Source organism: Phaenicophaeus curvirostris, chromosome 12 (genome assembly GCF_032191515.1).
Source record: "Phaenicophaeus curvirostris isolate KB17595 chromosome 12, BPBGC_Pcur_1.0, whole genome shotgun sequence".
Lineage (NCBI taxonomy): Eukaryota > Metazoa > Chordata > Aves > Cuculiformes > Cuculidae > Phaenicophaeus > Phaenicophaeus curvirostris.
In genome coordinates this window covers 9290748-9311429 of record NC_091403.1, presented here as the reverse complement: position 1 = coordinate 9311429, position 20682 = coordinate 9290748, and the positions used below count along the sequence as shown (strand labels likewise).

Here is a 20682-nt window from a genome sequence, read left to right as displayed (position 1 = left end):
AGAACAGAAAGTAATTTTCAACCAAAGCGTTCCTGTTCTCTATCAAGCCAAGAGGGCAGAGTTAGGAGCTTCTAAGGGCACAGTGAAAGGTTGGTTCAGAAGAGATGCGCAGAGAAAGTGACTATGTTTTTTTGTCCCCCTGGGTAGCTTTAATTCTTTAATTCCTACTTGCTAATAAGATAAAATGTAGTGATTTCTGCAGGATCAAATGGTGCAGGATAAGCTAAAGGAGTTTATTAATTAGCATGCTTTCAAGACTGAGAAAAAAATAATAAAAAGAAGCAACAGGGTTGTAGATGGTATCTATAAATATAACTCAAGCATTATCTGCCATGACATTTTAGCCAAGGGGAGGCTGTCATGTTAGTGCTGGGCATGGCACTATGATAGTGAATAACAATCATAAATGAGCAGGCAAGTGTTTCTCTCTCCAAAATGTGGCTATTCAGAGACATGTGCTACGTATCTCCAGGGCCTGATCCTGCAAATAATACCAGGTATGGCACTTATGAGTATGAGTGTTCCTCTGGCTTCCCCAGGGATTGCTTGGAGCAGCGAGTGCTAAGCCCAGTGGTAAGCGGTTGCAGGATCAGATTCATAGTGTGCCAAGCACTTTGGATGAAAAGAGCTATAAAGAAGTCACATATTATTATGTCACATTGCAAAGGTCAACTCCAGTATTTGTTCTGTCATAAGGACATGATTGAAAGGCAAAAAAATAGTGTCAGGGCACAGGGGAAAATCATTTTTTAAAAACTGCCTTCAGGGCCGAGGATACAAAATTACATCAGTGCTTAGAACTAAATTCCCATCCACACCTCACAATTCAATTTTGCCTCAGAAAGGCATAAACGTAACAAAATCACCTTTAGGTAGCACGTCGTCTTATCTGCTGACATATCCCCTGTAAAATCAGCAATATCTAAACTCAGACTCCCATGTGATTCTGGCAACAGTCAGGAACTGCCAGAGTCCTGCTTCACCACAGAATCTAGAAGGGCTTTGCCAGATCCACTCAGCTGCTTAAATCTCCATAGATAGTTCCTTAATTCCCCTCATTGCCAGGGCAGAAGGAGTAGAAGTGACACTGGGAGGAGGCTGGGCAGTGGGACAGCTAATCCTTCATCATCTAGCCAGGAGCTGACCCTTCATTTAGCAATGGCATAGGAGGGCTTGGGTAATTGGACCCCAGTATTTTGTCCCAGTCATGGATACTTTGCAAATATTTATGCCCATTTCTCTGGGCTTGCTGGTGCAGGAGATCTACTGAGAAGGGTGTAAGTCATCACGTTCCTGCCTTAACTCATGAGGGGTCACAATTGCTCCACATAGATAGTGTCTTTAGGTGGATTAGCACAATACACTTCCAAAACACACTCAAGCAAAGGCTCCAAAACTCTCTGGATCAAGCACTTCCTTGCGTGCCAGCAGCAAAGCCACACAGGACAGTCAATTCAATGTTTGCCTCTCTCACAGGCTTCTGCAGCCAACCCCCAGAAGCCTTGAAACTCACTGGTGGTGGCTTCTGGGATGCTGTGACAGCTGGGGAACCTCCAGTTAAAATGGTCTAGTTTTAGTCCACACCAATTCCACAGTATCCAAACAACTGTTGAGAGGACAACACAAGTCAAGGATGGAGCAGTGGAAATGCAGTTTAACTGCACGGAGACAAACCATGCTGCGCTCACTGTCATCAGAGCCGGTGGACAGCCCACGCTGTCCCCTGGTGCGGACACAGCATGAACACCCGCAGAGGAAGATTGCACTGAGGAGTTTTGCATTCATCCCTTATTATCTCACTGGGCAGACAAGCCCCACAGAGTTGCTATAGTAGAAACAGGTGCAGATTCCATCACATACAAGAGCCCCTTTGCTGCCAAACACACTAGACCCCGACCTAGTCCCAAAGCCGCTCAACCCCACTTGACATTTCATGCTCAAGCGGCATCAGTTCCCCGCTTCCAGCTGTCCCAGGGGTCAAGATCCACTCACTGTTGCAGCTGCCGGCGGTGCCAGTCTCTGTCGCTGCCACGCTGCGCTGAACTGGCCCTTCGGACGCGGCCCTTCCTGACAGTGAATGGGTGAAAACAAGGGAAGGAGACAAACAAAAAAGAAGGGAAGGGTGAGAGAGGGAGGGAGGGATGTGGGGGATGAAGCAAGGGGACAAGAAGGGAAAGGGTATGTCTTTAACTGAACAGTACGTCTTTCACTGCTGTAATATCCCAACACTGCACAACCCTTGCTGCAAGGGCACAGGGCAGATGAGACCCTCTGTCCCTGGTCACCACCACCTTGCACCCCACACTGTCACCTGCACCAGTGCAGAGGGAGGAGGAGATAGGCAAGAGTCAAATGGGGCTGAGACTCTTGAAACTCCTTGTACTGTCAAGCCACATCTCTTGGGGGACCCAGAATCCCTCTCCAGACAGCAGAATTTTTAGGAGGCATGAGCTGTTCCTCTGTGGCTGGTACTTAAGCATTTTGCTCTTTGCCTACTGCCAGCCTTCCTGGGCACAGTACAGGGACCCATCTGAGTCTTCACTCAAGCAGAGTTAAGGGCATCATTGGACAGCTGTCCCAGTGAAGAACCTTGTACATCACCTTACACTTCCCCAAAAGTCTTTGGTCCATTAGTACTGTTACAGGTTGAGGAAGAAAGGAAAAACCTCATGCCACATCTTCTGATCACCCACAAACCTGCCAGTGCCTGAAAAACTGAAGTTTAGGAGGGGACAAGGGAAGTGAAATGGTGGAACAGGGAATAGAGCACTACTTTTCCCCATGTATTGAAGTAGGACAGATGGGGGAACGGAAGGACGGAGAAGGAGTAAGGACCTCAGTGTGCAAATTAAGAGTGAATGACAAGCATAAGGTCCACTGACGTTCTAGTAAAGTGTCCCTGTTCCCATCAGGACAAAAAGGAGACAAAATCCCAAGTCTAAAGGGCCATTGGTGAGCACGGTGGTTTGGGGCTGATTTCTGGGTGTGCTACTTAGGAGCTCAGGCTGACAACTGCCCAGGGAATACCAAAAATACAGCCTCAGGGTGTGTCCAGCTAGCCATCACCCTGGATGCCTTCCCACTTTGCACCAGAGGTGAAAATTGAGCTGCTAAACGTAGCCGACAGCTCTTTCTGCTTGGGGAATTGCCTGGTGAATAACTGATTCACCCCCCTTCCCAAAAAGTGGAGGTAGGAAATGGGTGGGGTGAAGCCTTAGAAAATTGCTTCATGATGGTTGTTTAAATTGCCTCTGCATTACAATGTACAGTTAGGGAAAAAGAAAAGAGAGATCTGCTGCATAAAAGCCACATCCTAAAACCAGCTGTGGCAGAGGTATGGACATTGGAAAGAAGCAGAGCAAATGAAGTCATCCGGCAGTGGAAAAAAAAATATCAATATCATATAGTGCAGAACAAAGCAAATTCTACCGCAAACACAGACTTGAAACAGAAACATCTTCCTCTGTCAGATCTATTACCATGCATTTATTCCAATAACAAATAACTAACCCAGAGAGTAACCTAAACCTGATTTATTCCTCCATCTAAGTAAATATGAAGAGGCAGCCGAATCTGACTGTAAAAACCACTGATCTCATATGTTTTCCTTGTATATATTGGAAAAAAAGGAGTGGAGTTTCTGCCTTGCTACCAAGGGATGTTGGCAAAGCATTTGGGCTATAGATATTGTATCTTGTCACTAATGACTGCAGGGAACTAAAAGGGATTTGGGTTTTTTAATGCTTCACATTAATTGATAATTTGGTCTCAGAATCCACAGTGGAACACAGGATTTGCTATATTGGATCAGTTTAGTCGCCCATAAAATCTGGCATCTTGCCTCTGTGATGCTCAAAAAAATTATTATCCAGTGTCTTTGCTTATAAGGTCGCTGGCCATTTCTGTAAGGCCATACAATTGAAACAGAAGGAAAGGTCTTTCTGGCCTTCATAGCAAGCCTCTTTAAAACCCTGAAACGTGATTTTGGCAGGGCTGTGTTACATCTTTTCTTTTTTTTTCTTTTTTTTCAACACAAGGAAGAAATTCTGTAACTACATTTTCAACAGACACGCTGCTGGTTTTCTTCTTTGTCACCCCAGCCCAAAAAGTGAGAAGGTGAACTTGTGTTTTCAGAGGGCAAAGGAGAACACAACTGAGGCCAGAGGGGGGAAGATGCTTTGGTATTGAGCAAAACAATATTGATTAGGCTGTGTAAAGATTTCCATCACTAATTCCACAGCAATCTAATCATGTGTTGCTTGCATAACTGGATGGGGAAGAGAGAAGTGGAATCACTTAAGCGTTCAAAGCTCAACACACACCGAGAAAAGATTCCTATTTTTGTATGTGTGCAATTTTGTGCATCGTTGCCTCTTGATTGTACATTGAACATGTACTCTCTTTGACAGCCTAGCCCTAAACAGCCTGTTTATTAAAGACAGCTGCTTGCAAACACGGGCTTTCTCCATCCAGCTGGCGTGGAGAAGCAGCTCACTGTGGTTGTGAGAGAGGCAGGACTGTGTAACAGAGGGTGTCCAGGAGGGGAAAGCCTGTGGAAACTCTGACCATGCAGGAATCAGGAGATAAAAAGGAAGGCAATGGTTTCTTTCCATACAAATATCTTAATTAAGGAGGATGAAGAAGTTATTTGCATCTTAATTTTTCTAGGGAGGTCTTTGGCTTTTCTTGTAGCAGGGCCTTTCACACTAGGGAAGATCTCACTCAAAAAGACACTACTCCACTGCAGAAGTCAGAAAAAAAAAAAAAAGAAAGCAATTTATCCATACTTCACTAAACTAGCTTATAACTTTTCTGCCTCCATTTTTTTCGCCACTCACAGAGAGGCTTGGGGTTGCTTCCCACCTTTCCCAACCAACTTGTGATCTCATGGCTACCCTCATGGTAAAGGAGAGCTGAGATCATGGTCCTGCAGGTGGGAAGGCATAAGGAGGCCACTGGCCAGCCGGGATGCAGTGGGGAAATGGGTCCAACAACCTAGATACAGTGTTGGGGGGCTTACAAACCCAAGTCTCCCTCAAGTTTTAAGCGGCAGTGCTTCTTCCAAAGTGTGAATGGTTCATTTCCATATGTTCAGGAGTACACACACTGGTTCTGGTCCACCTGGGACTAGAATAATGAAGCTTGCTGGCATATGGATCTTCACTACCTTCTGCTCTAGCTACAGTTTAAATCAGACCCCCTTGGTAAAACCCAGGAACTATCAATTTTTCTGGCCTGCTCTGTATGAAGCTCTTCCTTCTTTCTCGTAACACCAGAGCGGAACATGTTTTGGATGGATCTGCACCATAGGAAGGTCTCACTAGCTCCAAACTAGGCACTGTGCAGTTTTCCATGTATCTCATAGTTTTCAGGCTAATAGGATGTTCAGAAAAGGGACAGCAGGAGGATGGGAGCACATTACATGCAGGCAACCTCTAGCAGGTGGCTGGGAACCACACTTGGACAACACAAATCAGAACAGAGGAAAAAAACAGTTTCACAGTCAAGGGGTGGGAAAACTACTCAAGGATGGGTGAGGATCACAAGTAGTTTCTCTCACCTCTCTGGAGCTGTTGGCCGCATCCAGGGAACGCTGGAGAAGTCCTGCCCTCCCTAGTTAAGTTTCATGGGGAGGGAATAGTTTTGAAGGGAAGGGTTTTTGAAATCCCTGCAGGAAACTTCTTCTCACAGCAGAGGTGAACAGGCTTGGGTAGTCTGGCTACAATGACAAACAATCCCAGCTTCCTGAATTGAATCTCTGTCTTGCTAGGCATGGTGCCACTACCCCTCACCAGGGTCCAGCACTTGACTGGTGACTCCCAGTAATCTTCCCAGCTCCTAGAAAAACAGAGATCAGCCTGGACAGCTTTTAAAAGCAGCCAAAGTCCAGTCAGCTGGGACCCTGATCTGTCAAAGATGCATAGCAGAGCGTAGGGAAACAGAAGAGCTCGCAGCATATGTCCCACAATATCTTCCAGTCCTCAGTTATCAGTGGCACAGAGATTTCCTGAAGCAGAGGAGATATTTTGTGTCTGGTAGCCTCTCATAGATTACTTAGCTTTTACAATTCTGTTCAATCACTTTTTCAACCCATCTCAGCTGTTTGCACCTACCATCTCCTGAGACAAGGAGTCCCACCACTTTACTACCAACTTTACACCTTTGTTGGATCCAAACCTGACATGTACATCACCAGGTGGTTTTGGTCTTGAAATACTGAACAACAAGCAATTCCTCCCCAGCTAGATACACCTATGACCTTCACAAATGGAAGGTCATGGAGGTAAAACTGTCATGAAGTTAAACTGAAAGGCTTTGAACTCCCAGCTCTCTGTAGCTCAGGCCAGTGGTTGGGAGAAAGCAAAGCCTCAAATCAAATGCCTGGGAATGAATCTGAGCTTTGACTGAAAGACCGTAAGTTTGATTAACTCTCAGTGAGTTTGTGAGGGTTTGGGTGGTTTGCAGGAGTTAAGCATGGAGATCAGTGTTTGGGCAGACATTGAGACTATATTAAACAAAAAATCTGAACCAAATGACTTGCAATGCAGGAGCGACATATCCTGAGCAGAAGAGGTGAGCACGAAGGTCAAGTACCATAGCAGGGAGTTTTTATTTCCCAAAAACAAACAGCTCTTTTGTGCCTGTGCTTCAAAGAAGATGTCACCAGACTGTGAGAGCTCTTCACCTGCCACATCCCTCTCATTACTGAAATGAAATAAATGGCAACAGCATGAAAACAACAACTCAAGCAGGAGAAAGACAGGTAGACAGTGAGGAAAAGGGGAGGGGGGAAATAGGGCGTGGGTGGAGGTCTTGGCAGGGAGGAGAATTAGGGCAATTACCATTTCTGAGAAAATGCCAGAAATACAACACAATCTGATTTCCTCAATTAATTCTTCTGCACTTCAGCTGCTTTGTTTGAAGGGCTCTTAATGTTTCAAACAGGAGGAAGGGGGGAAAAAAAGACTCAACATTTGTTTTTCCCTCAGAAATGAGGAAGTGTTGAGGAAAAATGTCTGGCTAAAACACAAGATGATGCTGTTACATCTTCCTTTCAGGAGATAAGGAACTGTGCCATGAATTCAATTTGCAGAGGTTTTTACAGGAGCCACAGAGATATCAAAGACCAGCATGTTCAATATCACACTGACTTTTCTCGCACGCAGAACACACCAGGACAGGCACAGAAACACTTAACCCACGCACCCACATTAAGTGGTTCCCTCACCTTCTTTGTTTCCAGCCTTACTGCAATTCAAAGGAAAATTGGTTCTTTTGCCCCTAACCACCAGTCAGGGCAGTTCTGAGGCACTATGGCATGAATCATCCATACCTCATGGCCCATAGAGGTGTCATCTAGGCGAAACAACCGCAATGAAAACAAGAAATAACAAATCAGGGGTTGGGGTGATGGAACATATAGGGTAGACAGATGCCAAGAAGGTTATTTAATACTTTCAACAGCAGACATGGGCCCTTGCACATAGCAAGACTATGGTTCTGCCTGACTGGTCCCTCCCTAGCAGGTCTCCAGGTCACATCTTCAGGTCATTATGAGACTTCCCTGTCCTTATTTATGTAGGCATGACGAAGCAAAACATGTTCCCCAGGATCCCTTAACACAGGAGAAAATTACTTTCCACCTCTAAGTCCTTTCCTTAGTGCAACATATACTTACAGGTATGAAACCTTCCCAACACCACGACAGAAAACAATGGAGAGTAGCACACTGTATTCTTCACCTCAGAGAAGAGGTAGAAGAGACAAAAGGCGATGCTCAGCTGCATAGTATGTACACAGCACTTAGGTGCCGGAAACAGAACTGATGTTAGAAGTTGAATGTGGCACACACATTGTACCATCTACACAAGATTACACGTAACAGTCAGCACAGCCAAGGACTGAACTTGCTTCTCCCCACCCACTGACATTGAAATGGAGCCTGAGCACACCGTCTGGGTGCACAGAGCCTGGCTCGCTCTCTGTCCAGAGCCAACAAATCCTACCTACCACTGTACACCAAGTCTACAGAGAAATCTAAGAGCAGCAGCATTTCCACGCACATCCCCCCACTCCCAGCATGAGTCAGTACCAGATCCCAGATAAAAATTCAGAAGGAGTGCTCCTATCTGCCTGATGGCATTCTCCTTCGTAGGTGATGGTGCAGAACTCCAGCACATTCATCACAGGCCTCCTTCCTGGTGCTAACAGGACTGGTCAGCGATTTCCCTCTGCTAGGCTCGATCTCCCACACTGCAAACGTGCTGCACAAGACGGACAGCAAAGCAACAAGGAGAGCATCAGGGGATATGCAAGTGGGTGTTGTACAGCTGAGGGATACACACGGACATTAAGGAGCCCTGGTAAGGGTGCACAAAAAATGTCATTGGGAGAGCACAGCTAAACCTCTGTAGTGAGTTCAAAGCTGGTGGGAATAGAGCACCATTCAATGATGGTTTGACCATTTAGGGACCCTCTATCTGGGAGAGTATGGGTTAGACTAAATTTATTTTCAATGTATGGCTTGTCTATTAGTCTTATCTACCTTGCTGAATGAGCCTCCAACAGAACACGACACAGGCACTTGCTAAACCTCCATGATCTATTACTTGCGTGGAAACTTCATTGGAAAAATAACTGACTGTATCCAGGAGAAAGAAACAATTTTGAACTCCAGAGAAGAACTAAAGTAAGAGATGGTCTAGATGGGAGATGGTCATCAGACAGTAACCTGACAACGGGTACTGAAACTATTGAAAGAATATGGGGTTTTCACTAGCCATTTTAAAGAAAGAGAATAAAGAAAATGTTTACACAGTAAACCTTCTTGCTTTGGAGGAGGAGGAAGTTGCCAGAGAGATCCTAGATGTTTTAAAGAACACTGACCTAAGGCCAAAGTCATAGCAGAAATGTTGTTTTGGTTCTGATGGTCTAAGGATGTGAGAGGCAAGGTTCATAGGAAGAGAGATTAATCTTTTATTAAACCAACTGATGCTACTGAAGGGGAGGAAAAAAGAAAGACAAATAAAGAGCTTAGAGAGGGCTCGTGCCTAAAATTCATTCTTTTTTTTCCCCCTCCAACAATATTGTATGTTCTAATAAAAGATATTATTTCTTCCTGCAAACCTTGTCTTTCCCAGATCCAAACAATGCTCCAGAGGGGTGAGGACACAGAAACAGGGAACAGTTTTTGTTATTATGTTTAGCTCTGTGTTGCTAGAAATAGAAATGTATTTTCAGAGCACTTTGCAAATCCTGCATGTGTCTTTTTCGGACAAGCAGGTGTCCTCTGTGTGATGAACTGTGACCTGGAGCACACTCAGAACAGATGCCTGGATGCTCAGTCCCCTTTACATTTCAAGTCCAGCCCAGGATTTGGGGCAAGATGCCAGAAGGGTGGGACATAGAAGATCTGCACAGAGGGATGTCTTAATGAGGTTTAATACCTATATAAATCCTTCCTCTACACAACATGTGCCTTCACTGCTGATGTCCCACTCACATCAGGATATTACCTTGTCAGTTATTAAGGACAGTTGACTACGATTTAAGACTGTGTTCTCTTCCAAAGATGAAGAAATACTGCCTTTTCCCTAGGCAGCTGCCATATGATTTTGTTTTGGAATTGACTTACGCATTTTGGGGGATGAAAGGGAAAGTTCCTGGATTATACTGGAGCATAAGTGAGTTCAGAGCCACAGAAGAGCTCTGAGATCAACCAAACCCCAGTCTGCTGACTGAGGGAGCAGCTGGGTGTCTTAACCCAGTCGTGGTGGGCCCCAAGCTCTGGACAACCTCCCCAGCCACTGTGACAGTCTCCATCTTCTCAGGCAGCACTGGGCAGGCACCACGTGCCTGACTTGCTGCAGTCCCCAAGCCACATTCAGCTTAGTGGAGGCACAACGTCCCTGACCTGCAGTGTCCCACCACCTTCTGTCACAGTCCTGATTCATACCTAAAAAAATCACCTTCTCACACATTTTTTTTAAAGAAAACAACAAGGAAAATGAAATCCGCCCAAATTTTTCCTCTCCAATATGGATATATTCCATCCTGCCGGCCCACAGAGACCCACATCAAAGATTGCACAGCACATTACACAACACATCACAGAAATGCTTCTTCAGCATCCCCGCCTTTACTCTTCACACAGATGCTGAGCTACTTCTCTCTGTCTCCCCAGTCCCCCCACTTTCTTCCACTTTCTAATCAGATACTCCTTCACCTCTCCCCACCACCTACATTTTCACAACCATCCTCTCTCCATCCTGCTTGTGGAAAGGAGGTTTAAAGGCAACAGCTGATGGGATCCCTACGTGATGCACAAGGAAAAGGATGCATCTGTCTTCAGGCAGAACATGGAGAGCCTTACAGAGTGAGGAAAAAAGTCTCTCTGCTGCTTTTGTTACACAAATGTGTAACAGAAAATTAAGCAGTTCACCTTTGTTAAAATACTTCTGCATCTCACAAATGCAGGAGCCAGATGGTGTTCTTTCTTTGTTTTAAGAGATTAAAAATGGGAAAGAAATTAAATGGATAGGAGCTAATCCTCAGCCTAGAACACGCTCACATATCCACATGCCCAGTTATTCCTGCTCTTGGGCTTGGGCAGGAGCAAACATGGGGACCCAGCAGACTGAAGTGAGTCTTCTTGCAGAGATCTCCTCACCTGTCGCTTTGTTTCAGCTTCAAGGTGGAATCATGCACGGTATTCCCAGTAAATGACAAATTACAATTTCCTATTTGGATTCTCATATGCTAGGAGGAGAGTGACTGGGCTGTGGCTGGGGGAAGGATGAAGGACATTTGCCCCCTGGATTTCTGCTCTTTGCTGGGGGAACAGATGGCCTGGATGGGCTTCCCAGCTCTGCCACTGAATCCTGTTGACCGCTGGCCTTGGGCAAGTCAGGTAAGCTCACTGCCCCTAATGTCACCAATGTAAATATGGGCAATCAGAATGCTATTTTGCTAGGACCCTTCATTAGATTGTAACAAAATAAATGTCTCCGTGTATGCAGGGCAAGGACTTACTGATCAAGAGTTTTTAAAGCACCAAAATCCAGTGAAAACAGAGAAAGGAAAATGAATTAAGAACAAAAGCCTGTGTTGGTCTGAAGCTCAGCTCTTACTCTGGTAAACAGGTGATAACTAATTATTATCTTGGTCATGCATGGCAATTTGTGTTAGCAGAGAAAAGTCAATTAAAAAGTCTTAAGACACTTCATGAGATAGCATGGTGCAATCCTCAGCAAAGCGTTTTGCACAGACAGGATGAGGTCTACAAGACACCACTACAGAGGAGACAAAAAAATCCCACAACAGTGAACAGCCTATTGCAATCTTCTCGCTTCTCACATTTTGGGGGCCCTCTCCGTCTTTGCATGGTAATGGCAGCAAATTCTATCATTGCAGAGAGCGCTCTGGGTGCTGCAGGAACACAAGCTTGGCTGGGATTGTATCAAGCAGTGTGACACAGGCTGTTGTTGAGGTGGGTTTATCACGGCTGAAGGAAAGAAGTCGGGCAAGAATGTGGGTAATCTCACAGGCTGCTTCTCATCCTCCCCTGGGCTGTTCTCTTCCCTTCTTGCTCCTTCCTGTAGTCTAAACAGCAATGGGACCATAGCCACCTTTCTCTTCCCTCATCACTGCCCAGTAACTGCACCAAGATCTTTACCCACCATGGGCTTTTTTGCACTGGTTAGCGAAGACTGGTTCCCTCATTGGTAATGAAACTTAGTGATAAACCAACATTCTGAGCTGGGAGGGGTGGTATGTCTCAGTAGAAATCTGATCACATTTTAACTCGTCCACAACACAGTAATTCCATTTGGCAACTGCCTATCACAGAAAGAAAACTTTCTGAATCAGGTCAAGACCGTAGGTCAATCCTTTCTCAGGTTGCTGATAGAAATCATCCTCAGAGCCAAACATCCATGTTGTAATCAGAAGTAAACCAGTCTTAGTCCAAGTACCAGGCTAGACACCACTACTCTTTAGCCTGAAAAGCCCTTCTCTGCTGGTGGACGGCCCAGCTATAAACACCTAGTTCAGTGTGCTTCAAACTCTGCACGTCTCAGCTTATCCTGTAGCTGAGGAAGGGCGAGAAACACGCTGCTCCCCCAGCAAGGCTGCCATCCAGTGCAGACAAGGCAGTGCAGACAGGTACAAAAGGAGTGTGCAAGACAAGCGGACAGTGAGAGCACAAATCACAGAAGAAAAGACTGAAAAGTCATCCTGACTGATTGAGCCTGTCCCCAGAGACAAGTGCAGGATTAGCCACTGCACTAAACCCAGGCATTTTTATCTAGTTGCTTCCTGAACTTCTTTAATGACAGGCTCTCTGCAATGTACCTCTGGCAAATTATTCCATTGTCTAAATGATGACCCTGCTGGAAAAAAGTATTTTGAGGTTGAACCTAAATTGCCTATTATTTCCTCTTTCATATTTTATGCACTTATCAGTCAGTCTTTCAGCTGCCTTTTCTCTATGTCCCTGTATTAAGTTTCTTTAATCCAACACCAGAGGTCACGGCCTGTAGTCTTTATCTTCTCTTCAGATTACCTTAAAGTTATCAACGTCTTCAAAAAAGAGGGAGAAAAATAGGAAGGAAGGAAGAATGGGATGACTTCGGAGCCATCCCAAAGCCTGTGACTGTGTGCTGGGGTATCACAGAGAGGTCTCTGTGTAGGCATCTGCATGGATGTCTGAGCAACAAGCATGCCTAGAACTGAAAAGAAGTAAAGACAGTGGTTCAGGGATGCCTAATGGACATCTGTGCACATGTTTCAATGAGGGAATAACCAAGCGAGTGAGCCCAAGAGCTCCAAAACCTGATTTACTGTAACATCTCCTAGTCTCCCTTTGCTCTGAACATCACACTGCTGCTGGATCTGCCTTACCCTGTAGTAATCAGTGCTGTAGACATCTCTTGACATCCCAAAGTCTCCAATCTTCACCAGCAGGTTGGCTCCGACCAAGCAGTTCCTGGTGGCCAGGTCTCTATGGACAAAGTGCTGGGAGGCAAGGTACACCATTCCAGAGGCGATCTGGCTGGCGATGTGGAGCATCTGGGATAGCCCTAGCTCCCCTTTGGCTTGTCGAGGCTGCCCATCCACGAGGATCATAGCATCTGGGCCATGTGCCCTATAGGGAGGAAGAAGCAAAAAGCATAGAGTTGGGTCTCAAAAGTGACCAGGAGACAGGAATCCCACACGGTTGCTGTTCCTTCGGGGGTGGGTGAGGACGAGCCTCCAACTCTGCACTGTGAGGATGTACACAGAGCTCCAGTGGGAACAAAAACCAGAAAAGTTTAAGAGAATAGGAAGTTGGGGGAACATTGATAGGCAAGTGACACACATCCTTCTCCTATCCACACTCTACTGCAAGCTACCTCTTACGGCCACAGATGGAGACATATTGTCAGGACAAAGGGACCGTTGGCTTGATGCAATATGGACATTATTCTCTGGCATGACCTATGCAAAACTCATGAACCTCCAGATATTTACATGTTTGCTGCAGTTAATTCTTACATCTTCAAAACCTTCCCGGAGGCAGAGATGACACCCCCTTTTCTTCCACAGACATCATATTCTTGCTACCTAGTCTCTTTATTAATCCCAAACAACCTGCACTATTTCCTCCAAACACCACATCACCAAACATCAACCCCCTGTTTGATATTAATAAAGGCAAAGATCATAGAGACCTTTTAGAGGAGCACCAGCAGCTTCATCCCCAGAAAACACCTTTTATACCCTAATCCATCCCAGAGGTAACACAAGTACTGTGAGCTGTGAAGGCACAAGCACAGGTACAGAGGTAAGACCAGGATGTCAGCAGATGCAAAGAACATCCTGGGCAACAAAAGGAAATATTTTGCTGAACCAAGTGCATTGTAAATGCAGGACTTAAGGTCATTCTTTTTAGTCCCCTTTCAATCTGTGTATCGAGCCTGCCTTTGCCGTGCTCCCTCTGTGATGTCTTTTCCCCTGGTAAAGCTCACCCTGTGGCAGCATGTGTGAATGTGGAATAACAAAAGCCCTCATATTTAGGGAAAAGCAACAGATTTTGCCATGACCTTCCTCCTTGTGACTAAGATACAGTACAGCATTTCCTCCAAGGCTTTCATACTGTTCTCTTTGAAATGATTCTTGGCATTTCACCCCTGTCATCAGCAGTAACCCCACAGAGAGATAGCAAACTGAAGTCACACGTACAGAGCTTTCTCTCCTTCTTGACGTGGGACTGAACAACGTACAACAAGATCTAATTATTTTCCCTCCTTTGTCTCTGATTCCTAATTGCTCTGTTGGGCTTCAGGGCACACCATTAGCATCCAGGCATCTGGGGTTCAACAGAGAGTTTTACAAATGCCCCTCTCTTCAGCTCCCTCCTGCTGCCCTGCCACTGGGAACATGGCTCTGAAGTTCCACGCCTGGTAGAAAGGACAACTGGAAGAGAAAAGGAAGTCCAGAAACAAGTGTGGAGGAGCCAGGAGTGCTTTTCAGGAGCCAAGAATGGGTGATGCTGCAGTGACTGTGGGATGAGCTGGCTGGGAGCAGCACTGTGGGTGGCAGGGCTGGGAGCAGTAGTGCACTGGAAGAACTGCTGAGGGCAAGGAGGAGCTGCAGAAGAGTATATGCAGAAATGACTGCTTGATGTCTTATTTAAACAGCCCACTAATGGGTTTACCCTAGAAAATTACCTGTTGGTGACAACAGATGTTGACAGCAGGTGAAGTTGTGCCAGGACTGAGCAGGTTAGCCAAAACCAGCAAAGTAACACAAACAATAGCTTCTAAAACTGTGCTGGACAGTTTGTACCAGTCATGCCTTGCAGTTACACCATATTTAGCTGCAGCTGATATCTGTTGTCATCAAAGGTAAACATTCCTATGTGAGAAGGGAAGGATATGTTACTGTCTCATTACTGTCACCTTTTTCAAATACAATAATGGCCTCTAACAAAAGATCTGTGAAGGAACAGGTTATGTTTAAAAAATGGTCAGCCAACACCTTTAATTCACTGGCTTTTTGTACATTCCTACAATATAGGACACATCTCGGTATGTCCTATAATAAAACATACAACTCCCTCCTTCTCTTTCTCTATCCTACATGGTCATAGTCCAGAAGAAAGATGTATCAACGTATTTACAAGATTAAGAGAAGGGATATTAGCACATTCAGCTGTGTCAAGAAACCTCCAAGGAACATGAGAGGGGTCTGCCTATCTCTTCTTGGAAAATGGGTTTAATTCAGCTTTAAACAAAGATCATAAAATTGTGTGGATCCCATGTTAAAGAAGCGTTGGAGATTTTTGTTTGGTTTTTTTTTATTATGGAGTGATGAAGGCTTTTGCCAACATGTGGAAGAAAATAACCCCTCTGGCTTCCTCTGCTGAAATGCCTCATTGTGTCCCAACACAGTCTGACTGTGGGGCTGCTCACAAAGGACATTAGACACAAAGATATTAGAGCTATGCAACTTTTCCAACAAAATCTATTGTCCTTCTGAGTTAACAGCAAATGGCAACAACTTCCTATAGACTCCAAAGAGGGTCAGTAATAGCAAATACCCCTACTTCAAATTCTCTGCTGCCACAGACAGAAAACAAAAACTAGAAAACTGGTGACAGAAGGAAAGGGAATAACCATTGGAGATATTTGGCCAGCAGAGATGGAAGGTGGTCCTGTGTGCCAGGAGAGCTCCCAGTCTTGTCATGCACACAACCTGAGGGCAGTCTCCAGTCCCTGCATATACTGGTCCTAGGGATGCCATGCTCCCTGAAGAGCAATGTCCGTATTTCTTCACAGCAGGATCTTTTCACTACCACTTTTCCAGGACACCATGATCACAGTCACCCCTGGTGCCCAGGGCAGGGTAAGTTGTCACACCACCAGCAATGCTGTTACATGCAGGGGCTCTGGGAGCCCAGTAGAACCATCCCAAGACAATTCACCTCTAGCCTGCCTGGTGGGTCTTGCCACAGCAGTTCATTTTACAGACCAGTAAAATCCTCTCTTTTCTGGGAAGCCCACAAAAGTCTAACAATACTTAGGGGAATTTATTTATTGTGCTTTTCTCTAGGAAACTATGTCTAAATTGAGCCTCTTCCATTTTACTGCTTTTCCAATTTCTGCAATTAAACTGGGAAAAGTCCATCTGAGTGTCTGTTACAGACTCCCAGTGTCTTTGGCCTCCAGTGCCTGGGAGCAACTCTTCCCTGGTAGGCTGGGTGAATCATACCACAATAAAACCTGCTGCTTGCATGCCTGCATCACCAACCCTCTCTAATACCCTTGTAGCTCTTGTCCCTCAGAATTTACCACCAGCAGATAGCTGACAAGGAAAGCCCAAGTCTCTCTTTCCATACGCCCCCTAAGTCATTGTGAGTTTCTGTTTGCTGAGTGTAAGCTCTTTTGTCGCAAAAGCCAGCTTTCTTTGGAATACAAAGGGGTTTCACTGCCTAGAACATGTCAACATACAGAGAAGGGAGCTCATAGCTCCTTGCTCTGTAGCTGCATGGTCTGCTGCTGCTGGGAGGTTACCAGGCCCCTACAACAGAGGGTACCACAAGAGAGGGTCCCAGGGTAACCAAGGCTTCTCCCCACTGAACGTGGTTATGAAGAGCTCTGCAAAGCTAATATATCATCAGCCTTCACTTGTCACATATCTTCTGAAGGATGTCATTTATCCAGAGAACGAGTCAGAGACTGAGCTATAAAATCATATTCAATCTACGCACAACTATGCCAAAATGAGGAGGGAAATCAATGTAGGGATGTTCCCAACTCAGCCACTGCCTTGCAACTGCCCCAGGGAGGCTGCAGACAGGTTGGCACTGCTCACAGAGAAAGGAAGAAACCTTTGAGTCCTTCCCTCTTCTGGTGTAGATGATTGGTTAGAAATGAATTCCTCAGAGAAGGATCTGTGTTTCCTCGTTAGAAACTGACTGCAAAGGTGGAAAAGTAATTACCAAGTGTATCCCAACTCCAGATCTAGACCTGCTGTGCTCAAGCTTCTTGTTCCTGCTGCAATCATGTTCACACTTAGCAGTCAAAACAGGAAAATATCAAGGGTCCAATTTTCTAAATACTGGGAAATAAACCTACTAATTATTTCAAAAGGTAAGTACCACTCCACTTCCACACAGGTTGCAGAGCGTAATTTCTGTATCATGGGAGAACAGCACCACAAACATCCTTCACAGTTGCTCCCTGCCCCTTGTCGCTGGCAGAGTCAGGGCACACAAACGATCTGTCTCATGCTGATGAAATGGTTGAATGATGACTGGGGAGGGGGGTCCAGCAATTTGCATCTCTCTAGAGACACAGAATGCAATTAACACACTTTGTCAGGCCTTGCCTAGCTTCTTGAGTAGCATGGTGTCACAGGTTAGTGCATTTTGTACCTTAGTCAGCATCTTTTTGATGAGGACGGACTCCACAGGTACTGCCGGAGGCCCCTCCAGCCTTTCTCAGCTCTTTTCTGAGTACAGGAATGAGAACCAGAGATCAGACTGGCCCAGGATACCAATCAGACCAAGGACTCTAGGAATTTTCTCAAGGTTTTGGTTCTGCTGCTATTGAAGCAGGAACTGGGTGACAATGGGAGTGCTGGCTAGTGGTTTTCCTGCTTCAGCAGGGCATGGCTTTGTTAGGGACACTGGACTCGGAGCTGCTGACAGCCACGGCTTCACACCCTGCCCCTGCAAAGCAGACAGGGATGGCAGCCACTCTTCCTGCAGCTTCAAACTTGCTGGGGCAGAAGAAGAAAACTCTGGCTTCCATAGCTTGAGACTACGTAAGAGGAAATGTTGGGGTAGGTCTAATAAAGCACCAAATCCAGTGAGGACCATCATATGCTACACACTGTCCTTGGAACAACCAACTCTCATCATGCAATCCACCGCCATCCACATGGCAGTGGGGTCCCTGGTGCACCACAGATCTGTAACAAGCCACATTGAGTCTGCAGAGCAGACACAGAGCACATCCCATGCCCTCCTTTGCACATACCTCAAGAACTTGTTCAGGTCCCCATGCTTCATGTACTCGAAGACCATGATGAGCGGGTCACCATCACCACACACACCATAAAACTTGACAATGTGCTCATGCTGCAGGTTGGTGAGCAGCTCTGCTTCCCTCTGGAAATCCTTGCGGGCTGCCAAGGTGGGGTCCTTCAGCGCCTGAAAGAAGGGGCACAGATACACAAAGGGTGGGCTCAGGTTGGGGTAAAGCCAGAATAAGCTGGTCACAGCACGGCAGAAGAGCCAACGAGGAAGAGAGGGGAGAGGAACTGCTGCTGCCACAGCCCACTTGCACTGGTAAGGCTGATGGTGGGTGCCAGTGGCACCAGCTCGGCATTTTGCTCATGTAGTTACTAGCCCAGCGGGTTCCCCAACTCATTTCCTAGGCAGCAGCAAACATACCTCAGAGGGTAATAGCTTCCAATTATTCCCAGCTTGGGTAGGATTTGTACTGGTGACCTAGGGGTGGATGGCTTCATATCTCATTATTATTAAATTCCTGAGCCAGCCAGTCCTTGCTATCTGTCTTTTATTTTGAAATAGCTGACTGCACTGCCTTTATTCAGAAGATGGATTTGCCTGGCTGTGCAGTTATTGTGTGGATTTTTCAAACCGCCTCTGAAGAAGGACACTGTCAAGTCTTTTCTCATAATTTTTAAAATCATGTTTTTATTCCCTGCCGTTTAGAACAGCTCCCTTGGCAGACTGATGCTGAAATCAGTATCCTTATTGAGAATATCTCATCCTCCACATTGCCATGGCAGGGTAGCTTGCAGGCTCCAGGCTGTGTGTACCAGCCCAACGTCACTGGGTTGCTATGAAGATGTTGTTGTGGGTGCAGACAGTGACTGGGGAGGGTTCCCCACGGGTGGAGACCACTTGTCTATGCAATACCATGCAGTTGCATCACAGAGTAGTTTGAAAGCAGCGTCTTGTCATCCCAGGGTATCAAGGGAGGGCTGTTCCATGAGCACTTTGTAAAAAAAGTTGAAGTCCAGAACATTTGACAAGATGGGATGGGCAGGAGATACAGCATGGCCTTTGCACATTTAAGGAAACAAAGAGGTAATTCTGGTTTTGAGTTGCTGGGTCTCAGTTATATTCCCTTCATCCTCCACATGCCAGGATTGTTTAGAACCAGTTTTGGCTTTAACTGTGCAGCCTGATAGAAGTCAAAAAGGATTCAAGGCAACTTGTTCCAGTTATCCCCAGATTCAATCTGATGCGCACTGGTTCCCCCTTGGTGCTGGGTGACACTAGACGGCTCTTCCCTTACCTACACACAAATGCACTTGCATCCTTATTCCCAGGCTTGACAGGAGAGGTTGCATCAGCAGGTGCAGGCTCCAATTTATGTCCAAAAAGGGATGTTAAACATCAGAAAGCTGTACATAAACGAAGGGGCAGAGCACACTGCTAATGCAATTCCAGATCATCCACGGCACTGCTGGGTGCAATGCTATGTACCGCAAAGTAGTGAGACCTCTAGAGTAGCTGCTTTTCTCCTTGGAGAAGATGTAATGCAAAGTTTTTACCCAAGCCTTAGGACGCTGCTTCATCTTCTTCTACCCCCAAATGGCTAATCACATGGCATAATTTTATTTTAATTCTATGTCCTCTAGGATAGCTTGACTAGAGATATTTAGATGGATGTTAGTTACATGGTGCAGATGGCGAAGCATCCATCCTTATCTCAGGCACCCAATTATTTTTAGTCATTTAATATCTTCATAATGCTGATGCTACTCTATTTTTTTCCCTAGGAAAACAGTCTCCTTCCCCATCTTCCTTTTCTCCCCATTTTTTCTGTGGTTTCATGTAATATTTCAAGCTTTACTGAGTTTAGGTTTCCTCTCCTTTACACACAATAATTTCTACAAGGTGTCAGGACTGTAAGTATGTAAATACCACACACCAATAAAAAAAAAGATATTAAAACCCCCACATTACTAAGATTGCACAGCCAAGCATTTAGAAATCAGGGAAAAAGGAACTGGAAGTGGCAGAACAGGTAAAGAAGACCAAGACCAGAGGAAGAGGCAGATGTATCAGCAAAACAATTGAAATACCTTTCCTAGGAAGGTTTGGAGTTGTATTTGTGCGTCTACCATATGACTCCTACGTGACAGCTGGCAAGTCACTCATCATCTGCAGGTTGCAGCCATTGTCACAAAGTGACAATTGTTCCAATATTGCCAAGGAAATCCCCTCTCATATGGCAACAAGGTCAGGTCCGCACAAGCGCCACACATTTGTTGCTGCAGCAGGGCTCAGTGTGAGTCTGGTACCTGCTGTCCACAGGGCTGGAAATGCATGTCAGTAACTCCATCTTCCACCTAACTGGATCCTTTCAGCTCAGTTTCCCTGCTTCTCCATCTGCCCTCTACAAAATGAGGATAATACAACGCCAGCACCTCACTGGGAGGTTGTGAAAAAGAGCACACTCATATCTAGGGAGCTCTCATACACAGGAGTGATCATCAAAATGGAGCAGCCCACAGAGAAATGAAAAATACATGTTCAGAGGACATGTCCTGAATACCGGCCCCTCCAGCATTTCTAGTACTTGACTTTGTAACCTCAACACTCTTCACTGGATATAGTTTGTGCGCATTGCTTACAACGTTTTTAGAAGCAAGCTGAAT

At 45.6% G+C, this 20682-nt stretch overlaps 1 protein-coding gene across 2 annotated transcripts in view; it reads right to left on the bottom strand.

The window, feature by feature from the left end:
• Positions 1–20682, bottom strand: part of NTRK3 (neurotrophic receptor tyrosine kinase 3) — a 211941-nt gene that overhangs the window by 18794 nt on the left and 172465 nt on the right. The window contains exons 14-16 of one of the 2 annotated variants that reach the window (XM_069867254.1): positions 18024–18196; positions 12901–13144; positions 1993–2067 (exon numbers count right to left, since the gene is read on the bottom strand). In XM_069867254.1, the coding sequence (XP_069723355.1) occupies positions 1993–2067; positions 12901–13144; positions 18024–18196 (492 nt within the window). The remainder of the gene's footprint in view (positions 1–1992; positions 2068–12900; positions 13145–18023; positions 18197–20682) is intronic. The other variant, XM_069867255.1, reaches the window with a different exon arrangement.